Source organism: Odontesthes bonariensis, chromosome 15 (assembly GCF_027942865.1).
Source record: "Odontesthes bonariensis isolate fOdoBon6 chromosome 15, fOdoBon6.hap1, whole genome shotgun sequence".
Classification (NCBI taxonomy): Eukaryota; Metazoa; Chordata; class Actinopteri; order Atheriniformes; family Atherinopsidae; genus Odontesthes; species Odontesthes bonariensis.
Window position 1 is genome coordinate 17,076,681 of NC_134520.1, and position 10,088 is coordinate 17,086,768.

The 10,088-nt window shown below is 42.1% G+C and overlaps 2 protein-coding genes across 2 annotated transcripts; both read right to left on the bottom strand.

The window, feature by feature from the left end:
* Positions 1–1,768: 1,768 nt before the first annotated feature.
* On the bottom strand, positions 1,769–4,254 carry foxd2 (forkhead box D2). The gene has a single exon (XM_075484346.1). The coding sequence runs from the start codon at positions 3,755–3,757 to the stop codon at positions 2,660–2,662; it is 1,098 nt and encodes a 365-aa protein (XP_075340461.1). The 5' UTR covers positions 3,758–4,254; the 3' UTR covers positions 1,769–2,659.
* Positions 4,255–8,628: 4,374 nt separating this feature from the next.
* Positions 8,629–9,882, bottom strand: foxe3 (forkhead box E3). The gene has a single exon (XM_075484347.1). The coding sequence runs from the start codon at positions 9,880–9,882 to the stop codon at positions 8,629–8,631; it is 1,254 nt and encodes a 417-aa protein (XP_075340462.1).
* Positions 9,883–10,088: the final 206 nt, after the last annotated feature.

The following is a 10,088-nucleotide window of genomic DNA, read 5'->3' on the forward strand; positions in this document are numbered from 1 at the left end:
GACTGTTGGGTCATTTGGCTGTCACTTCACATAACATTTACTCCTTATTTCGTTTAAGAAAATGTGTCAAAAGATGACTGATGTCTTTGTGGTGCCTAAATAAGGACACACTCTGGTGCTGATGTGGGTGGTCTCCAAGTGACAGGCGCGCGGAAAAGAGGGTTTTTATTAAGAATCAACTTGTCAATTTATACGCGCAGATGAGATCTTATTTAGATTTAGGTGGCGTGTTGAACGTTCACAGATATTTCTAATAGGATATGTAAAGAAGAAGTTTCGGGTCTGCTAGCAAGTGTGCAATCATAAGGCGAAGTGACGGTCAGTGCTTGTGCGCATTTGAGCAGAAAATCCTCGGGCTACAAGTGAGTTCATTCTCAAATCGTCCATTTTCAAAGCCATATGCCATAGGCTGAACCTCCCCGTGGCCGATCCGGTGTGTGTGCATGTGTGTGCCTCGTGATTTTTATTGGCTAAGTTTTGTTCCTGTCTTTCTTTAAATGTTTTTTAACCACTCCTGCAAACGCTTGATGTGGATTTTAATGGTCTGATGCGGTGCGTAATGACTCCCTGTCAGGACTGCTGTGCGGAGAAAACTTCAATAGTCTGCTAATGTTTTTTTCCAGATCATTTACTCTGCAAATTATACATGGAGGATATCCATTAACGCTGTGGATTCAGCGGGAGAGGCGCAAATCGAAATTATTTCCCGAATCCGTGCGCGAATTTTATCAGTTGTCTCATTTCTACTAACAAGCAGATGAGAAGAAAGGAAATAAAGGCCCGGTCCGTATAAAGAAGAAGTAGTCATGTGTTGGTTTTCGTTTCAAAGACTTTCAGTGAGCTGTGCTGAGGGGGAAACAGAGGAGTCAGCCCTCCCACCCATCATCCTAATAATCATCTGTCAAAACACCCACAAACTAATTTAACCATTTGCACACAGACCTTGTAAATAAAGGGGCCTTCTGTGTGGAAACATGTGCTCCAACAACTCTGAAAAAGACCAATAGGCCTGTTTTCTGTAGCAGGACGAGTCCAACTGCTTCCTTTATACGTATCCCGAGACAACACGGATGACATGAAAGCGGAGTAAACCGAGGGCCTTTTGAGAAGATTGCTTTTCAGGGTCTAAATGTGTGTGGCTGGTCTCGCGGGGGACCGCTCGCTGTGCGCACATTCACTCCCTTAGGCCAGGGGTCCACGCTGACAACATCAACAAACGGCCAAAAAGCCGCATTATGCTGGATTAGGAGCCTGGTGAAAAATGCTGCTACAAATTAGCAACGAAAGCCCCCAAAGACCGTGGGTATATCCTTGTTCACTTTCAATTACAGACCGCCGAGGCACGCTAACGTCCCCATTCATTTAGCGCCTTTGTAGCTCCCTGGAAAATGGTCCTTTACAAACGAGCAGGAGCCACACAAGAGGCATACTTGCCCACTGTTGCGTGATATTCATCAATTTTATATACACTGAGCTGTGTTGGGGACATTTCAAGGGAATTTTGTGCGTTTCTCACACTTTAAATGGGTCTTAATTTACTGTGAGTCCTAGAGGCTGATCTGGTTAAATTAGTCCGTTCCAAACATGAATGGCTTACAATTGGTGTCGTAGGTTATTACGACATTTAAGATTTGTGCAAAAAGTGCAAATAAATTAGCTAAATCACCAAATCCCTGTGCAACACTTTAAACCAAACTGGTTTGAAATAAATCCACTCAATGTTCGTGCTTATTGAATAAATTGTTGCAAAAACAGCACTGAATCCAACTCATGTTCTGCCGTTTAATCTATTTGATCGATTCATAATGGACTTTACATGCAATTTAAAAAAAAAAGTAACGATTTTCTTTTCTTTTTTTTCTTTTTTTTCAAATCCACAAACATTTATTATTCTCGTCAGAACAACAAAAGAATGACCTATGAACATTTAGGCGTTTATCTACTGGCAACACATGACATACTGTATGTTTCACAGATTAAATTGTGAATAGGGAGAAACGAACAATTAAAAGGTTGAGAGACGTATTACGCCATGCAATTCCAAAATCACACAACCTAGGTGCCCACTGACAGCATGAAATGATATCGTCACAAGTTCACTTTAGGAGGTTCCGGTGGCATGAAAGTGGGAGATGGTTATTCTTGTTATTGTCTTTTTCCTAATCCCAGAACCCTCCTTCGTACCCATGTGCTTACTAAGTAAAACCTGAGTTTGCCGTCTCTTGTCAGCCTATGTCAACAACAGTGCCACTTTCTCACGATGCACAGAAAAAAACACAGAATAAGTCATAATAAAATTCTCAATTATATTTATAAAAATGAAAATAATCCCCGTAGTCACTGGTGACGGACCTTAACTTATGTTAAAATATCAGAATTTGCTTCTTTTCCCAGCGCTCACAAATGAAGGCAGAGCAGCATTGTTTTAAGAGATCTTTCTGCGAGTCTCTTCTGCGTCTGCCTCTCAGTATCATACACATATTTACATCCCATAAATAAGCTTATCTCTCCTCTTACATTGTTAGGAAACCGGGAGAGCCAAAAACTCTCTTACTTCAGCAAGAATGTTCACCCTACCTTCACACAGGACGACGTCACAATTTTTTCTTAGGTTATCTTTTTTTTTCACCCCCCTTTTCCTTCAATCTCTCTTTTGTCTTTAGAAAGGACATGTGTTCATATTGGGGGTTTTGGTGGGAAAAGTCTGACTCTGTGGCCCTGGTTGTAATACGCTCTCCTGTGATAAGTTCAAGTGACTGGACGCGGAGGCCAGTGCCGGGGTCAACATGGCCAGTATCTGAGCCTGGCTGCCCGTCTGCACGCTGTAGGAAGAGGTGGTGGAGTTTGCTGCCCCGATGATATTGTCTATGGAGAACGAAGGTCGAGTTGGAGTGCTGGAGTCCGTCTTGAGGGGCGGCAGAGACGGGCTTAGTTGAGGATAAAAGGGCTTTCTTAAATCGGCCCCTAAAAGTGAGGGCAGATGATGTGGCGCAGGGAATATGGAGGCTGATGAGGGCAAGGTGCAGGGAGCATTAGGGAACGGGAATGAGCCACCTGTGTGGTGTGGGTGGTAAGGGTTGTGGGCTGCGTGAAAGCTCTGTAGCTGAAGTCCGTAGTTGTATCCATATGGCCCGTATCCAAACCCGGGCAGAAAGCCACCGGAGTCCCTGAGGATTTCGTTACTTTGGTGCCTCTTGAAGCGCTTCCTCCTGCGCAAGAAGCTCCCGTTGTCGAACATGTCTGCGGAGTCCGGGTCCAGGGTCCAGTAGTTGCCCTTTCCGGGGTTACCGGGTTCCCGTGGGATTTTCACAAAGCAGTCGTTTAAGGAAAGATTGTGACGAATGGAGTTTTGCCACGCGGGGAATTTTTCCCGGTAGTATGGGAATCTGTTGCTGATAAACTCGCAGATCTCGCTAAGAGTGAGACGCTTTTTGGGGCTCTGCAGGATGGCCATGGTGATCAGGGCGATGTAAGAGTAGGGTGGTTTCACAAGTGCATTCTTTCTGGATTTGTCCCCATTCCCAGCCTCTGTGCTGGATCCCAGCTGGTCCGACGGGCAGTCGGAGCTGCTGAGCCCGGGAGAGGAAACCCTCTCAGCCGCGTTCTGTGAGTAATTATCGTCCGAGTCATTGTCCAAGTTGAACTCGTGGTGAATGTACTTTCCGTCCTTTCCGACGGTTATGTCGCCACCGACCACATCGATGTCCACATCCTCGGACAATGCAGAGCTGTCGGACATATCCGTCCCTAAAGTCATCCTTGGAGACACGGCTTCTCTTTTCCTCTTTCTCCCAGATTTCTGCCTTCTCTCGTCTGGTCAGGCTGCTGAGCGAGAGCGCACACACACACCCTCCCTTTCTCCCGTACAACCACACCAGACTTTTGCAGCAGATTTATCTCCAACTACTGAATGAGCACATGGATGGAACCTATTAAAAAGACAAAGAACTCTTTGACCTGTGACTCTGGAGACTCCTTGGCGTCCGAGGCTGGTCCAATAGGGCTGTAGCCTACGAAGTTCTCATAGAGAAAACTTCTGACTGTCTGACGTAAAAGGGCAGTCAGAGATCAAGTCAGTGGTTTGCACCGACGGGAACTTGTGATTTCTTCAGACGCGGTGATTTCCGTCAGTCATCATTTTATATGCTGCCGATCGTTTAAAAGGTTACTTTTGGAAATCCAAATCCCTTTCCAAAATAGCTTTTACGCACGGGATTGGGTAGGTATCCAGCCACAGTGTCACACTATCCTCCTTAGCTCTCAAAAGGTATTTATAGGACCACGCTGATCACGTGGTCTTTGAGTCACAGTTACCAGGAACTGGATGAATTTTCTCTGCAAAAAGTAATAATTTGATTTCCCGGACTTCTTTCGGAATGTTACGTTTTTCGTTAAAACACAATAATAGCGAAATGTGGGCTGCAATGTTGTTCCAATTGTTTTTGAGGCTTTCATAGTTTATCAATTTTTTTAAGTGTAGGTTGATGATACGGAGATGTAATTGGAGCAACGTACTGACCCCCCTCCCCCCCCCCCCCAAAAAAAGGAAATAAAATATGTATTTAGGTCCGATCATTGATGATCTTATTATTTTAAACAGAAACTTGATTTATTTCCGTATCTATACAATGTTTTGCATTGTAAAAGAAGTGAAGAAGGTGACTCATCTTTAACAGCGTAAAAGCACAAGCAAACCATACAGGAATATTTGATCTTGAGACTCAAATTTGCAAATTTCTTTCAATATAATGATGATAATTAAATAGTGTGTCCATGGCAGGTGCAGTTAATTTGCTTAATTCCAAATTGATCGCATGGTAATCTCCAAGGTAATATATGTGTCAAATATTTTCATGCTCAGGTTTTGTTTCATGTCCATGTGACTGATCGGTGCTGCGTGGAAGAACTGTGCAAGTAGAGCTTCACGTTCTGCTTCCTGATTAACTGCCGGATTTGGATGAATTAAATAGTTGTCTCTCATGGGTTTTGACCAGCTGCATGACAACTTTGAGAACTTCTCGTGGGGTTTTGCGTGTTTATGGTATATCAGGACACAAACCTTCTTGTTATTAACAGTATATAATGGCTTTTCTTTGCTTTTGTCTTTGATATTTACATTTGTTGTTGTGTGTTTGTTTGTGTTACTATTAATGGAAGGCAGCGCCTCTAAGGAATGAAGTTCAAGTCAAACATGCGTCCTAAAACATCAGCCCTGACTGATCTGTGTCTTTTCTTCAGACCTTCATGTCACAAGCTTTCTCGTTGCTTTCTCCACGGTTTTTAACGTTGTTACTTATCCATCTGCCATTTATTTATTTATTTATTTATTTATTTATTTATTTATCTGTTAAACTTTATCACCCACAACACGGACGATGTTCTACAGGCTATCAAAATCTGCACGAGTTAGTGAATTCCTTTTATTCTTTGATTCATTTTAGTTTTTCAAAGATAAACAGTGTTGTATTTCACGGTCACTTCCTATTGGAATTAATCATCCTGAAAATTGTACATTTCCATGAGTTGAACATTTTCCAAAAGGTTTTTTAAAACCCCTCTCCTTTAATGTGCAACTTTTGATTTTGATTCTTAAATATGTCATCAACAATTAATGAATACACTATTATCTATAACTTTAATTATATTTAATATAATCTACTTATTTCTACAATTAATCCACAAGTCAGAGCATTTCGGGCTCTTTCCAAAGCTTCTCTCCATATTATGATTTTCCAGAGCGCACGGGGTTCTTTATTCCTGGAGTTTGTGATGTTGAGGCGCCCCCTGCTGTTATAAAAAAAATAATGTTAAAGGGCCTGACAAACAGAGGTTTATTGGGGTATTCTGTGATCATGAAACAGAACGAAAAGTCACCCCGAAGTAAAATGATTGAATTGAGATATAATCTGACAGAGAATGAGTGTCTAATTAAATACTGCACGGAGATGCACATTATTTATTTATATATTTATACTTCCCACCATATATTACATAGCCTACACGTTTTTTTTAATTGTGTATATTACTGTTACTGTTGCGAAAATGTAGCACCAGAGACGAAATATGTGTCACACCACGCTTTTATAAGCTTTGAATTATTTAAATCCTCTCTATTGACTAGTTTCTTAAGTCATTTCGAACATGAATTTTTGGATAATTTCACAGGTGGAACATTACCACCTCCCATTAGATGGCTTCACTGCAGTCCCACTAAGTGAGCGTCTTGCTTTTGCTTCCACCTAGTGGTGGGGGACGTTTCACCGAGTTTCTGATTCCTTGACTTTTGTTCCCAACTTTCAAATCAGTCGCAAATTTCAGCACTTTGTATCAATAATATGCAACCGCTACGGGGGCGGCTCAGTTAATGAAGGCGTGGAAAGTCACATTGTCAAAGGAATAACTCGAATGCTCGTGATGAGGTTGAAGAGCTCAGATACATTAACTCCTGAGGATTTTGACAGTTCTTAGTCAAACTGTGAATACATTAGGACAGACCACTTATGTGTCTGTTTTAGATTGATCAAAGTGCAGCAGGAAGCAATCTTGGTTCACTTGGTAAGCGTGTAAACAACATCATCATGATCCCATGATTCCATAGTCATCCAGGAATTTAGCAAACCCAAGCAAAACGGGGGTGGTGTGGGTTTTTTTCTACACTTTTTTTGAGAGGAGACTTTATGTGTCAGACTTTGACCATCCTTGATATAAACTAAGCAAAATCTGTCACTCATAAACTATTCAATACATCAATGATGTGTTGGACTTAATAGTGGTGTTAGTGTTAGTGTTAGTGTTAGTGTATTCACTCGTATTGTATTTATCTTTTTCCATTTATTTTATTTAATCCATTTATTCCATAATACCTCACTGTGTAACTCATTGTAATTATTCCAATCTACCTTTTCATCTACATTTGTATTTATTCACCACCTCACTTTACATGCACATACTCTGCACTTTAACTGCTTGCATTTATTCACTACTACACTTTACTTTACATATGCACATACTCTGCACTTTAACTGCTTTTTTGCACTTCTGGTTAGATGCTAAACTGCATTTCGTTGTCTCAGTACCTGTACTCTGTGCAATGACAATAAAGTTGAATCTAATCTAATCTAATCTAATCTAATCTAAAAATAGTGTGTTAGAGTTTTCTATCACTATTTTATTCTTTCAATCCAAACAGCTGTTTTTATTCTCTCCCAAATTAGAAAAATAATTTGATGCATCATCTATAATAGTATAGCTATATATAACAAGATATAATTATAATGGTATTAATATTATTAAATACTATCATGGTGAAACCATTATTATTTCTGTTTGTTATCTGCTTCTCCAGGGTTCGTTCATTTATTTGTATCAATGAAATAATGATGAAAGTCTTCTGATATTTTACAATGTTTGAATAAAATCATCCTCCATAGAATTTTTTTTTAAAAAAGACAGTTCATTCCAATTTTTTTAAAACCCTGTACGACACACAAAAATATGAAGGTTAGATCAAATCGGTATGCAAAGAGGCATTTGTACATTGTTTCAGATGTAGAATTAGTCCAGTTGCTAAGTTTGACTGGGGGTTCTCAACTTGGATAATCAGTCACTTGTGTAAGTCAATGGGTATTCTGTAAAGACAAACTTTAGGCCTTCAAATTAATGTTATTGTTGTTGTTGTTTTTACTTTATCTTTACTCCTATTGTTATTCGAGTGAAAGAAAAGATCATGCCTGTTTTCAGACCTTATAGAATACATTAAATCCACGACTTTTTCACACACTTGATCCAATAACTTTATTAAATCCCAAATCTAAATTTACCAATTCACATATATCTATCTATAGATATATATCTATATAATGTTGATGTTTCGTTAACTAGGCCTAATTACAGACCGATATCAAACTGCACAGGGATCAAATTTGAAGCACGATTTATCATAGAGAACTGAGTAACTTTTGTGAGCTGGTTTGAGGTGAAATATTTTCTTTTTCTTGTTTTTTCTTTATGATTCTGTTAGAAATAAGGAAACTCATTTGAACCGTGTTCGTAGCCCATAAGTAGGCCTATAGATTTTTCTTCAACTGATAGCGCACATGAAGCATGGCGTTGGCAAAAGACATTCGGGGGTTTCTCCATTGCTCTGACAAACAGAGTGCACATTTATTCTAAAATAAAAAGAACATTTATTTACAGCGTTCTGTAGTGATACTACATTTCTTTCAATAAAATCTTTATGTCAGAAAACTATTTACACACACAGAGCGAGAGAGAGAAAGAGAGAGAAAGAGAAAGAGAGAGAGAGAGAGAGAGAAATGGAACAAAAAGAATAAAGAAAACATCAGACTTGAATGATTCAACAAACTCAAAAACCTAAAAACGGGAAATAGAAACACAACGTGGCTCAACATAACACATAAAGAGATACAGTGATGGAATGTGTCAAACGGAACTAAATGGCTTTACACCTTTTTAAATAGGAATGTTTAACTGAGGCTCGGTAATGTTCATTTCGTTTCTGACCATACATCTCATTAATCGCCTTTGGTGACATCTGCAATTCTTACATAAAGTTGCACTAACTCAGCAATATTTCACTGAAAGCAGTTTTTTTTTTCTAATGGTATCTCACATATACCGTTCTAATCCTGACGGAAAGTTGGCTTGTCTCATGTAGCTGTTATTGAAGGAGTTCATGGGGCCAGAGAGGCCCAGTAGCTGCTCCGTGTGTTCGGCGCAGGAGCTGGGGCGCAGGGCCGGCAGGGATAGCCGGTTGCCCGAACAATACACCTGAGAGCTTCCCGGGGAGAAGCCGGACTGGCTCATGGAGGGCAGGTTTGGGGGGGAGGCCGAAGAAGTGGAGTACGGGTACCCAGTCAGGTTGGATGAGAGGTTCCCGCTGTTTCTGCTCAGCATGTTTGCCGACTGGTTGACTGTCTGGGTCTGGAAACAAGCCGATGGGTCGGTGCCGGTCACTGAGCAGCTGGAGGTCATGGTGCCCAGGTCACCAGCGCCCAGCCCCAGCGTTTGGGAGTTGAGGTCCCCAGCCGGGCCGCCCTGCACCACTGTCTGCTGACTGATGATGTTGTCTATGCTGAACATGCGCGGCTGTCCTGGGCCGACCCCTGCGGGCGTCTGGTAAGGATGGAGCATGGCCGGATGCGGGGACGTTGCTGTCAGCTGCGAACCATAGCCTGACCCTATCCCGGCGTACAGCGTGTTGGGGTATGATGGTCTGCCCATTGGTGTAGGGGTAAAGGCACTGGAGCTCTGCATGTAGCCTGGGTATGTGCTCACATCTGTGCGCTTGAATCGTTTCCTTCTCCTCAAAAAGCTTCCGTTATCAAACATGTCCTCGGCTGCAGGGTCTAAAGTCCAGTAGTTGCCTTTACCTGGTCTGCCGGGCTCCCTGGGGATCTTCACAAAGCAGTCGTTGAGGGTCAGGTTGTGGCGGATTGAGTTTTGCCACTTCTTTGAGTTCTCTCTGTAGAAAGGAAAACGCTCCATAATAAATTTATAAATGCCCCCAAGGGTTAGCTTCCTCTCTGGGGAGTTGGCGATGGCCATAGCGATGAGGGCGATGTAGCTGTAGGGAGGTTTCCCCCTCTGGACGGGCCTCTTCCTGCGGCGGCTGCCTGTGGGCAGGTGCTCCTCGGTCTGACCCAGAGCGGCCCCATCCTCCGTGTTGGGACTGTTCCCCCGGGGCTCGGATTTGATCAAAATATTATCCTTTGACCGGGCCTGTGGCATCAGAGGCGGCGGAGGCAACGGCGAGTCTAGGCTAACGTTTGGAGACATGACAACAGGACTTGCCTCAGCAGGCGAGTGCTCTGCGGTCATGTTGCACATGCCAGAGAAGTAAGTATAATTTGCTAGATTCATAAAAGAAAAATTGTAATGCTCTTGTTTGCGTCGAAACGATCAGCTGGGGGGGGTATGCCCACAGTGGATAGGTGTGTATTTTACTTCGGACTATCCTCTTGCATCAGCCAAAAATAGCGGTTGTCCTGCTCTGCTGTATGGGGTGGTGTGTGTCAGTCCAGGTGAGAGAAAGGCGTTGACAGTTTTATAAGACGGGGCTGGAGTGA